Consider the following 20,744-nt stretch of genomic DNA (forward strand, 5'->3'; position numbering starts at 1 on the left):
AGGCCAAGGGACAACTTACAGCCGTCAGTTCTATTCTACTGTGTGGGTCCTGGGGACCAAACAGAGGCCACCAAACTAGTCAGCAGGTGCCTTTGCCCACTGAGTCGTCTTGGTGGCTCTTTATTTATTTATTTTAGCTTTTTAATTTGAGATGGTGGCAAGTTCATGTATAGTTTTTAAAAAATACAAAGAGAGAGCCTCGAGGGTGACATCTTGCAAAATTATTCTCCAGTTTCACCTCGTAGACATTGAGTTTCACCGTGGAGACATTGAGATTCACCGTGGAGACATTGAGATGGCCAAGCCCGAGGAGCCGGTCCATTGCCAGACTTTTCTTGCTGCCCTTTATAGCCACACCCACTCTGGCAACTGATAGTATTCTACACTTTTATCATCTCAAGAATATTATAGATATAGGGTTGGACAGTGTGTTATCTTTTAGAACTGGCAGAACTGTTTTTTTTTCAGCAGGCAGAATGCTCTCGCAACACACACACACAAGCTATTGTGTATTGTTTTCTGCCACTATGAAGTTGTATTCCATACCACAGAGATGGCAATCCAGTTTTCAGGTTGTCCCCTCTCCCCAAAGCATATTTGTTTTGTTTCTAGTTTTGGGCTATTTCACATGAAGTTGCCATGTGCATTTGTGTTCAGGCATGCACTCGTGTGTGTGTGTGTGTGTGTGTGTGTGTGTGTGACTGAGTGAGGGTATGTATGAGTATATGTAGGTAAGTGTATATGTGTGAATGTGGTATGTGTGTGTGAGAGTGTGTATGAGTGTGTGTGTATATGTGTGAGTGTCTGTGTTCATTTTCACTTCTCTGAGATAGATACCCAAGTGTTCAATGTCTGACTCATATGATTGCATGTTTATTTCATAAAGATTTGTCCCAATCATGGTGTTTCTCAGTCTCTGTGCCTTCTTACCTTCTTACCATCCCACCAGTACACGATGAATGATCAGTTTCCTACATCTGAGAAGCATCCGTAGAGCTCTCTGGGACTGGAAGTCGGTCACTGGAGAAGCTATGCGTGCTGCACAGGTCACCATTGGCTAGTCACTTAGCAACCATCTCGGATGTCAGACCAACTACACTACATGCTTGTCTTCAAGCTGTCCTCTCACAGCAGTCCAAGGTGACATCACACAAGGTGACATCACAGTGCCACCATGCACCTTTCTCCAATCATCCCATAGACACTGTCATTTTACACCACCACACAGAGGGCATGCCCAGTCCAATAAGATCCTTGAGGTCTGGAGAGAGGCGAAGAGCACTTGCTGCTCTTTTAGAGGAGGGGAGTTTAGTTCCCAGCACCCATATCGAACACACAACCTCCTTGTTACCCCAGCTGCAGGATATCTCAATGCCCTCTTCTGGCCTCTTTTGGCATCTGCACCATAACTGCACACAGAAACACACAGATATACAAATAGATACACATGCACACAGATGCCCACACACACAAGTAAAATTTTAAGAAGATCTTTGAAGGGGAAAAATAAGTCAGTTATGAGCTGAGTGGGGGTGGTATACAGCTTTTATCCCAGCACTTTAGAGGCAGAAATGGGATCTCTGTTGAGTTCAAGGACACTGGTCTACAGAATGAGCTCCAGGATAGCCAAGGCTACACAGTGAAACCTGTCTCAAAAGCAAACAAAATAGAAACTAGTCATTACATTTACTCTATAGTATATTGCTGTAATTGATATTTTTTATTAGTTACTGTTGTTATTCTCTTACTTGACTACTTTGTAAGCAAACTTCATCATAGGTCTATATGTATATCAAAGAGCAGAATCAGTGCAGGGTCCCTGTAACACATCATTTCTACCCACCTTTGAGGCAGCCACCAGGGTCTAGGAGTGTATCTCCTGTAGATAATGGACGATTAATCTCTTTGATGAAATACCTTTTGCATGTTTTATAAATGTTATTATTTTCGTGTTGGGTTTTGAGAGTTTGCTTTTGAGAGTTCTCTATGTAGTCTAGAAGTTAAGCTGTGGTCCATAGGTGCTTCCTTGGTCTATAGCTTATCTTTCCATCCTCTTAATAAGGTCTTATATAAAACAGCATTTTAATTTTAGTGAGGCACAGTGTATCAATTTTTCTTGCAGATAGTTTTTCTGTTATTAAGCCTAAGTGCTCTGCCTAGCTCTATACCCTGGAGATTTTCTTTAATGCTATTTTCCTACAATCTTTGAAGTTTAACATTATATATTTAAATCCATGATAATCCACGAGTTAACTTTCATAAGGTACAAGGTTTAGTTTTGAGGTTCACCAGCTTTTCCTCTCTGTCTCTGGTCTCTGCCTCCTCCCCCCTGCTCCCCAACCCCAACAGAGACTCATGTACCTAGAATGGCCGTGAGCTCTTAATCCTCCTGTCTCCACTTCCTAGTGCTAGAATTACAGGTATGTGCCACCCATACCTGACTTTATTTCTTTCTTTAGGTTAGTTCTTGTTTCTTAGCTATCCTCGTTATCAGCTTCCTCCACAAGAGTGGTATGCTTGTTAGAACTGGCAAAGCCCTATTGACACATCTTATCACTCACCATCTGTGATGGTTTGTATATCCTTGGACCAGGGAGTGGCACCATCTGAAGGTGTGGCCTTGTTGGAATAGGTGTGACCTAGTTGGAATGGGTGTGTCACTGTGGGTGTGGGTATAAGATCCTCACCCTAGTTGCCTGGAAGTCAGTCTTCTACTAGCAGCCTTTGAGTGAAGACATAGAACTCTCAGCTCTGCCTGTGCCATGCCTGCCTGGATACTGCCATGCTCTCACCTTGATGATAATGGACTGAACCTCTGAACCTGTAAGCCAACCCCAAGTAAATGTTATTTTTTATAAGACTTGCCTTGGTCATCGTGTCTGTTCACAGCAGTAAAACCCTAACTAAGACACCATCCATGTGTTATGTCAAGATTCCTTCTTGATGGAGCACATTCTGTGGACTTCAATATATGTAACCACATGGACTTTCGGCAAGAGTGTCATATTCCTAAAATCCTCCATGCTTGACCTTTGCCCATCCGTTAGGCCCGCAGATCTTCAAAAGCACTTACTTTATATTTTATCCTCATCAGTGTATGTATAGGTACATATACATGCCCCATCATGTGTGTGTGTGTGTGTGTGTGTGTGTGTGTGCGCGCGCGCGCATGCGTGCACAGAGGATATCTTTATGGACTCAGTTCATTCCTTCCATCCTTATGTGAGTTCTGGGAAAAGAATCCAGGCTACCAAGCTTGTATGACAGTGTCTTTATCTCAGGAGCCATCTTTCTGATCCAATCACAATTCTTTGTATTGTTTCAACAGTTGCATCTTTTCCATAGCGTCATATAATTAGAATTATATATTATATAGTGTGCAGTGTTTAGTCCTGTTTCGTTTCATTTCTTTTCTTTCTTTCTTTCTTTCTTTTTGTTTTTTTTTTTTTGGTGTTTGCTTGTTTGTTTGTTTGTTTGTTTGTTTGTTTGTTTTTCGAGACAGAGTTTCTCTGTATGGCCCTGGCTGTACAGGAACTCACTTTGTAGACCAGGCTGGCCTTGAACTCAGAAATCTGCCTGCCTCTGCCTCCCAAGTGCTGGGATTAAGGGTGTGCACCCTCACTCCCGGCTCCTGTTTCTTTTCATGTCTTGATAGCTCTCTCTAGCTCTCTCTCTCTCTCTCTCAGTACTGAATATCATCCTACTTTTTAGATACGGTTTTCTTATCTGCCCTGGACCATCCTGGATGCTCTCAAGTGTTGGGCAAACTTGCAGTGAACGTCCATGTTGATGTTTTAGGAGGACATGAGCTGTTACTCCTTTGGGTAGATATGAAGGCGTGTGGTTGCTTTATCACATGAGAAGGGAAACTTTACTTTCCTAAGAAGCTCTCCAGCCACCTGCTCAAAATGTTACTCCATTTCACAGTCCCATTGCTAACAAATGGGACTTCCTCTTGGTTCATATCCTCCCCAGTATTGGGTATTGGCAGGGATCTAGATCCCAGTCATCCTCACAGGTATGTAGTGGTGTCTCGCTGTTGCTTTAGTTGACACTTTGCTCATGGTATACGGTGAAGAACATCCTGTCCTGTGCTATTTGCCCCTGTGTCTCCTTTGGTGAGCTTTCAAAGTCATGGGACCATTTCTTTCTTTTACTTTTTTCTTTTTTTCTTTTTTCTTTTGTTTGTTTTCGAGACAGGGTTTCTCTGTGTATCCCTGGCTGTCCTGGAACTCACTTTGTAGACCAGGCTGGCCTCGAACTCAGAAATCCACCTGCCTCTGCCTCCCAAGTGCTGGGATTAAAGGCATGCGCCATCATGCCTGGCTTCTTTTTTCTTTTTTTTAAACATTTTTTATTGGTTCTTTGTGAATTTCACATCACGCACCCCAATCTCACTTATCCCCCATCCCTTGGGCCCACCCTCTGCCCTTTCAACTTCCCTCCCAACAGGGAAAAAAAAATCTCATTGTGGAAGCTATAGTGTGTCAGTGTGTCCCACAGTATACCCTTTTGTCCACATTTCTTTGCTTGCAAATGTTCATTGTAATGACTCTGTTGATCTGGTTCGAGGCCTCTGGCGTCTGATACTCATCAATACTTGAGTTTCACTGGGACTCCTCTCAGATATTCTGTTGTTGCCCTGTATGTCATGGAGATCCTGTAGTTTTGGATCTATACAACCAGCCCCTTTGTGCACTCCATCAGGTCATCCATAGGGTAGGTGTTGGGGTGGGCCAACTCGAAGCCCTAGATCTGGGCCTGAGAGGTATTAGTGATGGTCAGCCCACCAGCTCTCATGCTCTGGGGGCCAGCTCCTCTAGGCTGATGCCCAGGTACAGGGCCAGTTCTCCCAAGTGTTGCAGCTGGGGAGGGACATGGCCAGCTCTCTCACTCTCATGACCCTGGGGCCAGCTCTCCCGCCTGCCATAAATGACAAGAGTTGAGGGTGAAGGAGAACATCTCTCTCTCTCATCCAGGCTGCTGCACCCACCTCAGGCAAGTTGGGGGGAGTGGCGGAGCTCTCCCACACTCACACTCTTTGGGCCAGCTAACACCCCCCCATCAGGGCCAGCTCTACTATGCTGCCCAGGTGAGGTTCAGGGACTGCTCTCCCAAGTACTGCAGCAGGCAAGGAGACAGGGTTAGTTCTCCTGATCGATCCATGATCCATTGGGGACCAGCTCTCTTGCCTCATGGCCTGTGGCAAGGGAGAAAGGAAGAGAGGGGAGCTTGTTGATACACCTTCCCATCAGGCAAGAGGCAGGGCTGACTCTCCCACACTATTTTGAATAGAAGTCCTCTTTTAGATGTTTGTTTTGCAAATATGTTCTCCCAATTTCTGGTTTATGTTCTCATTCTCTTGAAGACGAGGGATTGATATTTTGTTTGTTATTTCGACATTTATTGTTTTGGCCATGAGTGTTTATGCCCATGCAGGGGAAGCAGAACCCAGTCTGTAATGGGGGTCATCAGTCAGTGTTTTCCCAGGTGAGAAACAGTGGAATCTAGGACAAATGCTGTGCTTCCCGGTCTCCTGTGTACCCAGGCACTGCTAGCATACAGCAGGGAGTTGGAAATGGGAGTCCAAGGGTCCATGCTTCCCCTCAGGGCATCCACATACCAGGCAGGAAGAGAAAGGGGGATGCAACATAGTGTGGAACTGAGAGTTCGAAGAGGCTGTGTGTGTGTGTGGGGGGGGGGATATTTAGGCATACCTCTTTACAGACGAAGGCCTCCCCCACCCCTACTCATTTGAAATGCTTTATTTGATGATGGATGTGAATGCATACACCTTACTCAGGGTGAACCAAGGAGTAAATACCTTTTTGAATGCATACACCTTACTCAGGGTGAACCAAGGAGTAAATACCTTTTGTAGGAAGAAACATCCAATAAGGGAAGCTCCTTGGCTTCTATCTAGATACCTCATTAATAGAGAACTCCAGGTTTTTATGCTATGTGGCTGATGGCCATGGTCCTCAGTGGGGTGTCATGGTTATGCATTCCAGAGCAGGTAGAGTTAGGCAGGGAGTTGACCCCACTCCTACCATTCTCGATTCTGAGGTTCATGGGGATTGGGCTCACTCAACCTTACCAGTAATGACTGGTGACACAGTCCACTTGCCCCACATGAGTGAATGGATTCCACATGTCTGTCTCAAATTGGCTAGGTATATTTGTGTAAGTCTAGCCCAAGTTCTCTGTTCACTAACATTGGTTCTGTTTAATTAGATTAAAATATTATAAACTTCACTTTTAAAAAAACCTTGCAAAATAAGTAAAAACCTCACACCACCATTAACCAGATCCAGAGTCTAGACACCTCTGTGAGCTTCTTTACAGTTAGAACAGGCATTCAGGATGGAAGCTGGGATTGCTCTCTTGACTGTGGTGGTTATGCCTTGGGGTCAAATAGAGTGAGTCTTCACGCTTCATTCTTTTCAAAGAACATTCTCGTAGTTGCTCTAGAGTTGATGGTCTTTCCGTATAAACACTAGAATAAACCTACGTCTACCACAGGGTTGCTGGACTTTGGTAAGAATTACATGAAAGAGGAAAGGAATCGACTTCCTTGCCATGTGGAGTTTCCTACTCCATGAACCCATGGTGCATTTCTGTTTATTTGGCCTTTTTTAAAAGAAGAAATTATTTGATAATCCTTAGTAAACTGGTCCTGCCTATGTGTTGCCAAGTCTTTCCCCAAGAACTACATTTTACTTCAGAGAGACTATAAACAGTAGGGAATCATTTCTGTGTCCTCACACTTGTATGGAGACTCTTGGTTTTGTGTGCGGTTGGAGTTTATGGTCCACTCGGTTATTAACTCCAGTGATTTTTGTGGTTGCTGTTTTCATTGCTGCTTTGAGGTTTCCTATAGAATCATGATTGTAAATAGAGTTTTACTCCTCACACACCCTTCTGAACAGTTTTATTTTTCTTTATTCTTTCTTGTAGCTAGAATTCTGGAAATTTGGTTTTAAAAAAGAAGTGCTTCCATTTTAGTCCCAGGTGTGGGAGCGTGGGCGGCTTTGCATTGTCTGCAGCCACTGACTATGATTTGCCTCGTACTCTGGCTGAAGCATGGTTTTGCCAACTGCAGAGAGTTTCTACAGTTGTGTGACCTTTGGAATTCTGGGAACTTTTCAGAGGGTACATAAATGCTAGGGCCCCAATAGGTGGCTGGTGGTCATTTAGGAGGTTTGGCTGTGGTTTGTTAGTAGTCAAAGAAGAAATAAAAGGAAATAATTAGATTCAGGGATCTCTCTCCCTCTCTCCCTCTTTCCCTTCCTCCCTCCCTCCCTCCTTCCTGCCTTCTCTCTTTCTCTCCTTCCTTCTCTCATTCCTTTATCCTCTATTCTTGTTTCTCTCCAATCTACTGTTGAAGGGGTTGAAATGAGGGGTGGGGGGTTAAGATGAGAAAAAGAACCCACAAAATACCAAAGACCAGCTTCACTTTTTCTCTTTTTCCATTTTATAGTGACAACCACTCCCACTGCTTTGTTAACTAGGGGTAGAGATTATTCCCAATCTCAAGCAGGGAGCATTGAGTTTTCCAGTGTTGAGGAACATATTAGCTATAGGTTTGCTTTTTAAACAAATGCCCTTTATCAAGTTGAGGCATCTAGTTTACTTATGATATTTTGGTTTTGTCTTTTGAGTTTTGAAACAGGGTTTCTCTGCTTAGTCCTGGCTATCCTGGAACTCGTATGTAGACAGGCTAGCCTTCAACTCAGAGATCACCTGCCTCTCCCTCCCAAGTGCTGGAATCAAAAGTTTGTGCCACTGCTGCCCAGCCTTATGATGCTTTCAAATCATTAAATTGGATTTTGCTAGTGATTTCTCTGCATTACTTGACCCAATCACAATATTTCCTTCCCTGCATACCTGGAATAAATCTCATGTGGTTATGATCTATAATTATTTTTGACAGCATGTTACAGTGTTTTGTTTGCTAATGTATTTTTTGGACTTTTGTGTCCAACTTCATAAGGAAAATTTTTGGGTCTGGTTTTGGTATGTGAGTATTATTAGCCTCACAAAACGAGTGGGAAAAGAGTTACTCCAGTGTTTTTCAAAATCTGAAGAAGAGAAATTTTACATTTAAAAACACATTCATAACCGGGCATGGTGGCGCACGCCTTTAACCTAGCACTTGGGAGGCAGAGGCAGGCAGATTTCTGAGTTCAAGGCCAGCCTGGTCTACAAAGTGAGTTCCAGGACAGCCAAGGCTACACAGAGAAACCCTGTCTCGAAAAAACAAAAAAAAAAAAGAAAGAAAGAAAGAAAAAAGAACCACATTCATAATTGGACATGGGGACTGTCTTAGTCAGGGTTTCTATTCCTGCACAAACATCATGACCAAGAAGCAAGTTGGGGAGGAAAGGGTTTATTCGGCTTAAACTTCCATACTGCTGTTCATCACCAAAGGAAGTCAGGACTGGAACTCAAGCAGGTCAGGAAGCAGGAGCTGATGCAGAGGCCACGGAGGGATGTTCTTTACTGGCTTATCTCCCCTGGCTTGCTCAGCCTGCTCTCTTATAGAACCCAAGACTACCAGCCCAGAGATGGCACCACCCACAAGGGGCCTTTCCCCCTTGATCACTAATTGAGAAAATGCCTTACAGTTGGAGCTCATGGAGGCATTTCCTCAACTGAAGCTCCTTTCTCTGTGATAACGCCAGCTGTGTCAAGTTGACACAAAATTAACCAGTACAGGGACACACATGCCTTTAGTAGGAAGCAGAGGCAAGTGGATCTCTTCGAATTCAAGGTTAGCCTGGTCTACACAGCAGAAAGACTCTATCCCCAAAACAAAACCAACAAGCAAAAAAAAAAAGAAAGAAAGAAAAAAAAAGAAAGAAAGAAAAGAAAAGACAGAAAGAAAAGAAAAGAAAGAAAGAGACAAAAAACCCTCTGAAAACAATAAAAACATGTTAACAACTAATTTCAATTATTTTTAAATGCTCTGAGAGCCAATATAGGTGCCTGCTGGCTGGGGTTGGCCCAGGTCAATCTCCCTGAACTTATCCCGTACAGGAACATTCCATCATGAGCTTGAGTGGAGGAGGGCAGGGCCATCAGTTGAGAGTACTTGAAGGGCACTAAACATACTTTGGCTCCTATTCCTCCTCATACACCAGCTAACGTCCCTCCTTTGAGGTCTTACAGATCTATATAAACTTCAAGGCTCCGCTGGTATCTACAAACAGGGGAGTAGTTCTGACCCAGGGACCATGTTGTCATCCATGGTTAAGGGTCATGTGACAATATCTAGCAATAGTTTTGTTTTTCACCACACTGCTAAAATATGCTATTGGTCTGTAGATGGCATAAGCCAGAATTGTGCAAAATAGTCTACAAAGCAGAACTGTCTCCAACAGAATCGTCTAACCCAAGCCATCCACCATGTCAAGGTTGTAGAATGTTTCTAGACTAAAGGAATACTTGCTTTAGATATCTTACTACAACCATCGGGATGACAAGCAAATCTGCTGTGACAATACACCATGGTAAAGGCCACTTATAGAAGAAGGAATTTTATTTGAGACTTATGGTTTCAGAGGGTTAGAGTCAGTGACCATTATGGTGGGGAGCATGGCATAAAGTAGACAGGCACAGCACTGGAGCAATAGGTGAGAGCACACATCTTAATATACAATCACAAGGCAGAAAGACACACATGCACACGCACACACACACAGAATAAATAGTATGTTTGAAACCTTAAAAGCTCATCTCCAATGACACATCACCTCCAACAAGATTTCACCTCCTAATCCTTCCCAAAGAGTTCCAAAAACACAGACCACATATTCAAACGTGCACCTATGGGGACCTTTCTCATTCAAACTGCCATACCTGCTTTACTCAAGATGAACTTTAGCCTGAATATTGGCAGTTTAGGACAGCTTACATTTTCTCCCGATTATTGTTACAAATCAGGCTGTCCTGAATGAGCTACCTACTATTTACCAAGCACAGATTCCATAAAGATGGAACTTCTGGGTCATGGGGCAAGAAATCCTGCAAGGTTCTTGGTATACACGTTGTAAAATGCTTTCCAAGGCGGCACTGTCTTGTTCTTTGCCCATCTCACTGTATTTCACTGTCTATTTTAATGTTTCAAGGTAAAGATGTTTTAAATGAGAAATACCTTCCTCCCACCTCCTCCCCCCAGCTCCAACCCCATCTGTCCTCTAGCTCTGCCTTCCTGGAGTACACAGGAGATGCTTCCTGCTCTGGGAGTTTCCACATCTCCAGTCTAATCAGGCACAAGCCAGTGGGCCTTTGTAGGGTTGTCTTTAGGGTTACAGGGGTTTGCCTTCCACAGAGAAGCAGTGTGGGAATGTTTGGCTGTAGACTGGGGCTTCTCATGGAGATGGGGTCCTGGGATCATCTTCTGTCCTTTGGATGCCTCTACTGGTGTGACCGCAGCCTCCTGAATTCCTCAGACCCAACTCAACTTCTTCCATCATTCTGCTTCTCACCCTGCATTTCTATTCCTGGGTAACATGAGCTTTCCTGCCATGCGAAAGCCAATCTAAGGATCACCCTGACTATACCCACTGTCCCCTTACACACCTGATACATCATCCCTTGATTGATTGATTGATTGATTGCCTGGCCATTTATCCTTGCGACTTTCTTTTTAGGTCTTTGGGGGATTCTAAGAGACAGGCACCCCATTTCTAATGACCATAACCAGAGAAGGGGTATTGGGCTAGAGAACTGAGAAGCCCATGTCTCTAGTTCAATATTGACTAAGTCCAGAGCTCCAGTAGATGCTACAGGAGCTCTCTTCTCTGGATCTTGCTCTATTGCTTTCAGTTCTTAGGGTTCTGGGGGTCCCTTCAGGCTTGGGGGAGAAAAAAAAGGTGTCCATGTTTTTCCTAGTTAATGGTCTAACCTGACCTGACCCCTGTAAAAAATCAGTCCCATTCTGAGCGTGTCATGGTCCCACTATGGGGTCAGATATTACTTCTACATGTGAAACATTCTACCCCAAGATTTTCATACACACTGTAGGGCACAATGACAGCCTGTCAGCATTGCTCGGAGCAGTTTCTCAAAGGACAAAGGGAATATAGACCCAACCCATCCTCTTGTGCAACCACTTTCCCCCTTGCCATTCCATGACCCTTTTATGTCACACCTGCATCCTTGCTAGCTGGTTTGGTGCCTCCCACGCTCCCGTCCTGCCCAAGCTTCCACTTCTGTTTAGATTCTTCATCTATGAAGAAACACTTGGCAGAGGATTTCTTTTTTTCTTTTTCTTTTTTTAAAGATTTATTTATTTTATGTATATGAGTGCACTGTAGCTGTCTTCAGACACACCAGAAGGGAGCATCAGATCTCATTACAGATGGTTGTGAGCCACCATGTGGTTGCTGGGAATTGAACTCAGGACCTCTGGAAGAGCAGTCAGTGCTCCAAACTGCTAAGCCATCTCTCCAGCCTGAGGATTTCTTATGCTTAAAAGTGAGTTCTTAGAAGATGTGAGATTTTGTGATTCTTTTGTCCCCAAATTAAGGATCCACTTTGCCACCAAGGTAAAGTCTGCTGAGCCCTAGCTTTGGTTGTCTCTCACATCTTTATGTTAGAGTTTCCTCTCTGTTCTCTGATTCCTTTGGGTATCTGTGCTGGTTAGTTTTACGTCAGTTGCTTGAATCTTTCTGAAAGAAGAAACCTCATTGAGAAAATGCCCCCACCAGAGTGGCCTGTGAGCAACCCTGTAGGACATTTTCTTGGTTAATTAGGGAGGGCCCAGGTCACAATAGGTGGTGCCACCCTGGGCTGGTGGTCCTGAGTGCTATCAGAAATCAGGCTGAGCAAGCCATGGAGGAGCAAGCTAGGAAGCGATACTCCTTCATGGTCTCTACATCCATTCCTATCTCAGGCTCCTGTCCCAACTTCTCTAGATGATGGACTCCAGGCTGGAAGATACAATCAACCCTTTTTCTCTCCAAGTTGCTTTTGGTCAGTGTTTTATCACAGCAATAGTAAACTTAAGAGAGACAATAGCCACGAGCAGAGCAGGAACACACTGGGCAGGAGTTGAAAATAAAAGTCCTGCAATGTGCTTCGTCCTCACACCTTTGTCCTAACAGGAAGACCCTTTGCTTTCCACAGGAGGACGCTGCTTCACGCAACACCGTCCTGTGGCCTCCAAGCCCTGACCCTTCACAGGTACAGCTGTGTGTGCTTTGCATGGCTAGCTGGTCAGCTGTCTAACGTCCAGGTGGTGCCTGACAATGGGCATGGCATGGGAGCTGGAATAGTTAGCTTCTTCTCCCTCTCTCATGCCAATTCCCTTCCGTCCCTATTAAGTTGCAAAACACACTAGGAATCAGCAACACGTGGGGTTAGAATTTGAAAAATAACATAACTCTCTGAGAACTGGCTTGTTTGATAGGCTGTGAGATGCTGAATAAGGCCTGTGTCGTCAACAGAACAGAATGCAGAGGTGGCTGAGGCTACAAGCCAGCACTAATCCCTCCAAAGGCTTCCACTTTGATTTCTTTTGTCCTAGTGGAAGGCTGGGAAATGGTGTGGTGGTGGCTCTACCTTCCATGCCAGTGGTCAAAACTGATTTGTCATTAAAAAGCTTCAATTCAGAATGAGCTGCCAGTGTCATTGCAGAGCAATGCAGCTAGCTGAGCTCATGGTGACCGCGCAAGGTGTTTGTAGTTGAAAGGAAGGGGAGCTATCTGCAGAGGTTGTGGGGTGAGTGCCTCCCGGGGTGGCCAGGGGAGGCCTGTTCTACAATCCCTGGCTGTGCAGGTGTGTCTGTCATCAGGTGACCTGTGACTGCTTTAGAGAGCCACTCCACCCTGTAGGTGGCTGCCAGGTGGGTGTGCTTGAAGTATTTGTCTCCCATAACCCGGTAGTTCTGAAGTTGTGTGGTGGCGCAGCTGCTCATGTGGAGCGTGGTGAGGCCTGTTTGCCCTCGCACCGTCCTCTGGCTTCTTCACAGACCCAGGAGTGAGTAGCCAGTGTAGGTCACTCACATTTTACAGAAAAGGGGGCTCGGTGGTTAATCAGCTTGGACATTTGAATGAACGGAGGATCAGGGTTAGGAGGATCAAGGATTGTGACCTTGGCCTCCTGCGAGTTTAAAAAAAAAAAGGCTGGGACAGTGGTTTCTTCTAGCCTTAAGGACTGGCCCAAGGTCAAAGAGGAAGTTGACAAGAGACTCCAGGTCACCAGCCAGCACAGCTTGCCTAATGCGAGGCTCATCTAAGGCTCGGAGTCGGCACAGCTTTCTTCCAGTTCTTTCACATTTCCACCTTCATTATTTTTCAGTTTTGTGTGTTTGTTCCAAAGGTCAAGACATTTGCCCACTTTCCAAAGCCTGTGACAGACTGAGGACAACAGACTGTCCTGGAAGCCTCAAGTCTAAGCTCCTAAGTGCCTCTGCCAGGATCGGAGCAACTTGGTCTTCTAAGTTAGGACACTGCACAATAATCCCTCGTAGAGCCCAAGACTCGGGCACAGACTCCCATTCGATGATCATTTGTGGGGATCACCCATCAAGGTGAACCCTTGCTTCATGGAACTTAAACACAGTTAGGGAACCAGGCAGGAGAATAAACAAGCAAGCAGCCAGTAAGTGAATGAACAAATAGAACTGGCCGGCTTTATGGTAATGGACGTGAGTCAGGCACTCAAAGACAATGCTCATGTGGACTCAACAAACATATCACGGAAATCAGTAGTCGACTGGGGGGCTAGCACAGACCGAGGAGGCTGGAGGGGAGTGGGACTAGGGTGATGAGTGACTCCTAGGTTCCAGTGAGCCAGAGCAAGAAGCTCTGCGACCATGGGTAACAATTGCGTACTGTACTTGTACTGCAGAAGACCCTGAAGGAAGGGCTCTGAAGGCTCTCACTGGGGCTGGTGGGATGGCTCAGTGGTTAGGAGCATGTACTGCTTTTGCAGAAGGTCTGAGTTCAGTTTCCAGCACTCACATAAGGAGGCTCCCCCGTGACCTGTAACTCTGGCTACGGGAGACCTGACACCCCGTTCTGGTCTGTGCGCTGACATGTATGTGACATGCATACACACACACATAAATAAAAGTTAAATATAAATCATTTCCTAAAAAGAAATGGGCCTTTTAAAATGGTTTTATTAATATGTATTAATTATAGACACTAATAGCTTTGATTATATTTTCATATAGGGTTTATATTTACCCTCCGTTACCCTCTGTTTTCCCCTCCCACTTTCACTGGGTCCCCTTTTGTTTTCGTGTCTTTCTCTTTTGGTGACTCTCTGAGTTTGTTTAGAGTTACTGAGGGGACCATAGACTAGGGATAGTTTACAGGTTCTTGTTCATCTTACCTGTGGCTACAGCAATGAAGAAAATGTTTCTTACTTTCTCGTCCACCATTAACTGCCCAGAGACTCTCAGGCAGGTGTGGGGATTCAGGGGCCCCTCCCCTGCTTTGTAGTGGGATGTTTATAAGGCAAACCTCGTGCCTATTTATTTATTTATCTATCTTGAGACATGGTTTCACTAAATACTTCAGGCTGGCCTAGAACTTGCGTGGTAGACCAAGTTGCCTTTGAACTTACAGAGATCTATTTGCTTCTGCCTTCCAATTGCTGAGATTAAAGACATATGCCACCACACCTAGCCTTGTGCCTTTTTGTGTATTTCAGACTTATTGACAAGTTTCAAATAACGCAGAGAGCACTCTCTTACATGGATGAGCTTCTATAACTCCCGCCACCTCACTTGATATCGTTCATTTATATCTGCTGAGAATTGGGGCTCTTACTGGCTAGCAGTGACACATGTGCACACACACACACACACACACACACACACACGCCACTCTTACACACTCTGAACTTCAAGCCTGTGCTTTCTCTCCATGCATTCAGGGAAGAACAAGGACTCAGACCTATTCTCTGTCCCCTCAGCTTGTTAATTCCTCCCAGGACGTCATGCTGATTCACACTAAAAAACACTGAGGTCTGACAGGTTGAGATCCCACCCTGAGGGCCTCTCCCTTGTTGACCTAACTGAAGTGTTCACTGCCTGATGCCAGGGTGTCCTCTCAGCCTGTGGTGGGGAGTCTGTCCCTTCCTGTGTTCCTCTTAGGGTGAAGACTCAGGATGATCGGAACGGGTACAGGCAGTTCCTGTCACTTGACAGGCAGATGGGCAGCCTCCTGGCTGGAGCACAGACGTGTGTTCATCTCCTGTATTTGGCCAGCCTGGCAGTTATTTCTGAAATCTGACTCTTAGTACCATGGGGATGACCTTTGATCTATTTCCCAGCATTCACCTGCACTTATTCTGCTCCCCAGTGGCTATTCACAGAGTGGACGGTGCAGGTAGACACTCTAGGCAAGATCTAGCTGTGCTGGTTAAGCATGCTTTCATTAATTTTATTGGCATGGTCTAGAGAGGTGAAGCACATTTAAAGGTAAGAGCAGTAAAAAACGTTTATATGTTTTGTTTTGTTTTGTTGTTATGGTAAATGCTTTACTTTGGCTGGAGGATACGCTCAGGACTGGAAAGATGCTATCACTGTCTAAAGATTGTTTTATGATTGACTGAGGGCTCTGGAGCATTCTTGGGCCAGGAAAAGCTGTTTGTTTACTCAAGCGGTGACAGTTCAGAGGAGACACGAAGAAGCAACTGGGCAGCTGGGCTGTCATGTGAGCGCTGTTGCCCAGCCTGCTGTCAGGAGGGGAGGGAGGGGCACTTTTTCAGTGATGCCTGTTGATGAACCAGGGATCCCACCAGGGATCAGAGCGCAGTAGGTCTTACTTGCTAAGAAGGGGAAACAGGAAGGGGGTTCCGAGGCACTTTAGGAAATTGAACAAAGGCAGGAGCTTTTGTGGACGTATCTACCAGAACGAGTGGATATAAGTTATGTTTCATATTCAACAAACACCGAGGCATTGGTTCCAGGCTCTTGGGCTGCATCCGTTCCTGAGGCCCATTTGTTCAGGAGCATGATGAAGCATGATAACATGGTAGAGAACACAAGGCAACTGTTCCCAGTGTGTGGTCAAACTGCACAGAGTTGAGTGTCGTAGGACACAGCTTTAATCCCAGCACTCAGGAGGCAGAGGCGAGTGGATCTTTGTGAGTTCCAGGCCAGCCATAGACACATAGAGAGACCCTGTCTCTAACCTTAAAACAAAACAAAACAAGGATTAAATTAGATTTTTTTTTTAATTTACCAGGATTAAGTAGGTAAAATAGCCAAGTGGGCATGTCTAATAATACATTTGCTATTTTTTGCCATAGCTGGATATTCTCTAAGTGGCAGTTGTTACTATTGTTATGGAAGGAGCATCCGACGACCTGGGAAAGCCCCTAATCCCCTATTTCTTATCTAGAAAATGAGAAACATTTTCTACTGTCTGTGTAGTAAGCAGGGATTCTGCAAGGATGCCATCTGTGTGGTCTGCTCGGTTGCTTTAATTTGATGATGATGATGACAATGAGGACACTGGCTATAATTACTGTTCCGTTAACAGAGGGAGGGTTAAACCCACACCAGCCTGGGCTCCTTCACTGAGCGATATTCCTGCCCTGTTGCTTTGCTTTGAATTCTGATGAGACCGGTTTCTGCTATGAGACCAGAGCTATGCCAGCAGAAGAGCGGGGGCTGACAGAGGAAAGGCCCGACCCTGTGATTCCTCCAGAGAGGGATCTGTGGCCTTGTCCCATCCCCTTTGCCTTTAGCTATAGCAGATCTGGATCTGTGACCTGCCTCCTCTCCTTCTGTCAGCTGTGCTTGCTTGAGCTGCCAGATGAATTGACACGGTTCCAGAGTTACTTGAAAGAAACCTTGATCAAGGAACATGGGGTAGGGGGCTTACCTGCCAATTCTTTGCAGAGTTATTCAGCCCAGATACTGTAGTGATAAGAAGGAAGCTGACTGCGGGTGGCGGAGGATGACACTTGCCCAGGCAAGCAAGAACTGGGTAGTGATTTTCAAAATTCAAGACCTTGGCGCTAGATAGATGGTTTGGCAGTTAGGAGTGCTTTCCCAAAGGGCCTGACTTGAGTCCCCAACAACCACATTGGGCGGTTCACAACTGCCTGTAACTCCAACTCCAGGGAGATCAGATACCTCCATGGGCACCCATATGCCTGTGCACACGGACACATACAGACCCTCTCCCCTACACAGTTATAAGTAATAAAAATAAATCTTACAACATTCAAGACCCTTTTTATAAAAATGTCACTCCTTTCGTACTATGATCATACAAAACCACACATGTGAGGGTAGAGATTGTACAAGGATGAGGGACCTTCCTCTGATAGAGTTCGTGCCTCAGCAGATCCAAAGGTGCATCCTGCTCCTGCCCTAGGGATGGCTGCTTCCTTGATGCTCAACTGGAGGCTGAGCCCTGCAGGCAGGGTGGGGCACTGTCAATCCCCAATGCTGCAGCAGTGGCCTCCCCTAAGGTAGGGACCCAGTGGCAGCTTTCTCTGCCTCCTTTTACACTTCCTTATTGAGGTGGCCAGGACAAGAAATGGCCTGTGTCAGCTCTGGGAATAGAGAGTAGAAGGTCTAATCAGACTTTTGCTCTGTGGTCTCAGGTATCGAACCTCTGAAGCCCTGGCTCTGATGCAAGAATGTAGGCAGCATCTTCCTGTACATGGCGATGATTTGCCTAGAAGCCAATCATCGTGATTTCAAGAGAAGATATCAGCCTGCACCTCTGTAGTGACTGCTTGTTGCTCCTCTCACCTACTCATAGTTGTTTGCTTTAAGCTCACCATCCTCCTGTCTCAGCCCCTTAAGGGCTAGGGTTAGAGGCAGGTATTCCCTGCTCATCTTATGGTCTGTCAGCTAAAGCAAAGAGAGATTTCCATTGCAGTGTTCCTGTTTGGGCCAGACCATTCAGGCTCTTGGCTACTGAGGCATCCTTGGTGGTTTGCTTTTGGATACAATTGAATAGACCCAGATAACAAGTAGCTGGGAGAAAAGTAGCAGTTGAGGAAGCAGGCAAAGGCAGAAAGAGGCTGTAGCCTGTAACAGGAGACTGAAGATCTCAAGAAGAGCCTTAGGTTCAGAGACCGGAGAAGGGAAGGTTCATGGATCTGTCCTCCAGAAACTCCAACACTAACTTCCAAAATTCCCCTGCAGGGTGGGTTCTTTTTGGGGAGGAGGCACACGTACATGTGCATATGCATACAAGAATGTGCACACAAGAAGGCTGTGTGCCATTCCGGCAATGGGAGCCATTCCTAGGTGTCCCTCACATTTCCAGCCTCCAGCCATGGTACCAGTGTGTGTGACATCCTAACCTGTGAGCAGTTCAGGGGAGAAAGATGTTCTTCAGGCCATTTTCAGGTCTAGGGCAGGCTTTGATAAACATTTCTTGAGTGGTTGGATAAATCAGCAGCCAGTGGAAATAATTCTTTCCCAGTCTGTCAGTGAAAGAAGACACTCATCGAATACTCTGCAGCAGCAGGGTCTGTGGTGGTTGAATTGGTTGGCTTATGAAAGGATTTCTGTGTCTCCAGTTGCCCCAGTGAAGTGGAGGGACAGAGGAGGTCTCTCTCTGGGCCATGAGAGAGGACAGGGCCATTGAGGTGGGAAAGATGGTCAGCTTCAGGGACTGCAAGATTTCTTCTAGTGCAGATTCTAGTGCCATTCCCACCACTCCCTCGTGATGGCAAGAACACCCCAAAAAGACATAGCCAGATCTCAAACCACACCTTTGACCCTGAGGAATGCCACCCTCCCAGTCACAAAGCCAGAGGCACCAACGAGATTCTTATTCTGAGGGTTTGGATTGTCCTTCAGATTGAGCAAGCAAAAGCAGAAGGAAGGAGGCCTCGCGTTTACAGCCTTCCAAAGTGTGTGCCTGCATCACCAGCTCTATGGGACATGATCAGGTGGATCACAAGCACAGGTGCTCAAGAAATGGTTGGGTGCTCTGAGTTAAAGTTCAAGAAATTAGCTTGGCCATGCTGGTACGCATCTGTAATTGTAGAGTTGGGGAAATAGAGATAGAAACCCCACAAATTTCAGGACCCCCTGGGTTACATAATAAGACTGTCTCAAAATAAGTAAAAAAAAAAAAATTCATTAAGTTCATGTGGGACCCCTTAGAACCTTTAAGATGTTAACATGCACCATGGATTTCTGAAAGGGAGCCTGAAATCTAGCACCTCAGACTCAGTTGACCGCAGATAGCTTTGCTTCCTTCCAAGTTGACCAAGTAACAGATGCATGAAAATCTTTTGCTTGCAAGTAACAAATGTCCAACTTATACTACAAAGGTGAATAGTTCAATGCCCTTTCCTATCGCCTCTGGGCAGGCAGGCCAGTTTAGAGTGGATTGGGGCGTGTGTGTGTGTGTGTGTGTGTGTGTGTGTGTAGAATGACTCAGCGGTTAAGAGCACTGTCTGCTCTTCCAGAGGTCGTGAATTCAATTCCCAGCATCCATACAGTAGCTCACAACCATCTGTAATGAGATTCAATGCCCTCTTCTGGTGTGTCTGAAGACAGCTACAGTGTGATCCTGTACATATAAATGAATAAATCAGTCAATCTTTAAAAAAGAAAGGGGCTGGCGAGATGGCTCAGTGGATAAGAGCACCGACTGCTCTTCTGAAGGTCCTGAGTTCAGATCCCAGCAACCACATGGTGGCTCACAACCATCCATAAGGAGATCTGATACCCTCTTCTGGAGTGTCTGAAGACAGCTACAGTATATTTATATATAATAAATACGTTTAAAAAATAAAATAAAAATAAAAAAGAAAGAAATGGACTCAGGGGTCCTGAAAATGAAACCTGGACACCCAGATCACTCTTCTTGCTTTGTGAAACTTGATCTTCTTTCCCTTGCTTGCAGGGTGGCTTCTCCACCATAACCAAAGTCAAAGGGCTCAGGGACCCACCCACCACCATCTCTGTTTCCTCAAGGAGTCCTGTGGGAGGACCTGGCCACACCTGTGTCTGTTCCCACTGTGTGGGTGGGGCTAGGGGCATTTGTGCTTGACATTCTCTTAAGAGATCCTGAGGGGCTGAGGGCATAGGTAGGACATTTAAACAAAGGCAGAGCATTCCCAAAGGGGGTGTTGTTTAGTGGAAAGATGTGGGGGTGCAAGGTCCTGAAAGACAAAACTCAGTGGCAGCCTTTGGAAATACAGGCTTGGGGTTTCCAGGAGCCCCTCCCCGTCTCCTGATTTCTGAGCTGCACCTCAACAAGTGTCCCTGAAACTGAGGGTCTGAGAGGACAAACTCTCACTGTTCTGGTCCACGACTTAAGTTCTGAGCACAATGATTTTGCAGTTTGGTTTTAAAAACCAATAGTGGCTGGGAACGTAGATGTGCCACTAGACATGTGGATGTGCCAAGCATATACAAGGTCCTGCGCGCAACCCTTAGCACTGCTTTCTCTTTTAAAGATAAGTAGATAAAAATAAATTAACAAGGGGGCTGGAGAGATGGCTCAGTGGTTAAGGGCACTGACTGCTCTTCCAGAGGTCCTGAGTTCAATTCCCAGCAACCACATGGTGGCCCACAGCCAACTGTAATGGGGTTCTGATGTCCTCTTCTGGTGTGTCTGAAGACAGCTACAGTGTACTCATATGCATAAATAAATAAATCTTAAAAAAAAATTAACAAAGTCTACCTGCTTTCTCCAGGAACCCTTCAGAGTATGATTGATAGGTATCATCAAGACTTGGTGTCTTCCCTTCCCTTCCCTTCCCTTTCCTTCCCTTCCCTTCCCTTCCCTTCCCTT

General features: G+C 45.5%; 1 protein-coding gene across 9 annotated transcripts in view; it reads left to right on the forward strand.

Moving 5' to 3' along the window:
• Tacc2 (transforming acidic coiled-coil containing protein 2) overlaps window positions 1-20,744 on the forward strand; it is a 210,366-nt gene that overhangs the window by 26,446 nt on the left and 163,176 nt on the right. For all 9 annotated transcript variants that reach the window (XM_029479161.1, XM_029479156.1, XM_029479157.1 and 6 more), the window contains exon 3: window positions 12,133-12,189. In XM_029479161.1, coding sequence (XP_029335021.1) covers window positions 12,133-12,189 — 57 coding nt within the window. The remainder of the gene's footprint in view (window positions 1-12,132; window positions 12,190-20,744) is intronic.

This window comes from Mus caroli, chromosome 7 (genome assembly GCF_900094665.2).
Source record: "Mus caroli chromosome 7, CAROLI_EIJ_v1.1, whole genome shotgun sequence".
NCBI lineage: Eukaryota > Metazoa > Chordata > Mammalia > Rodentia > Muridae > Mus > Mus caroli.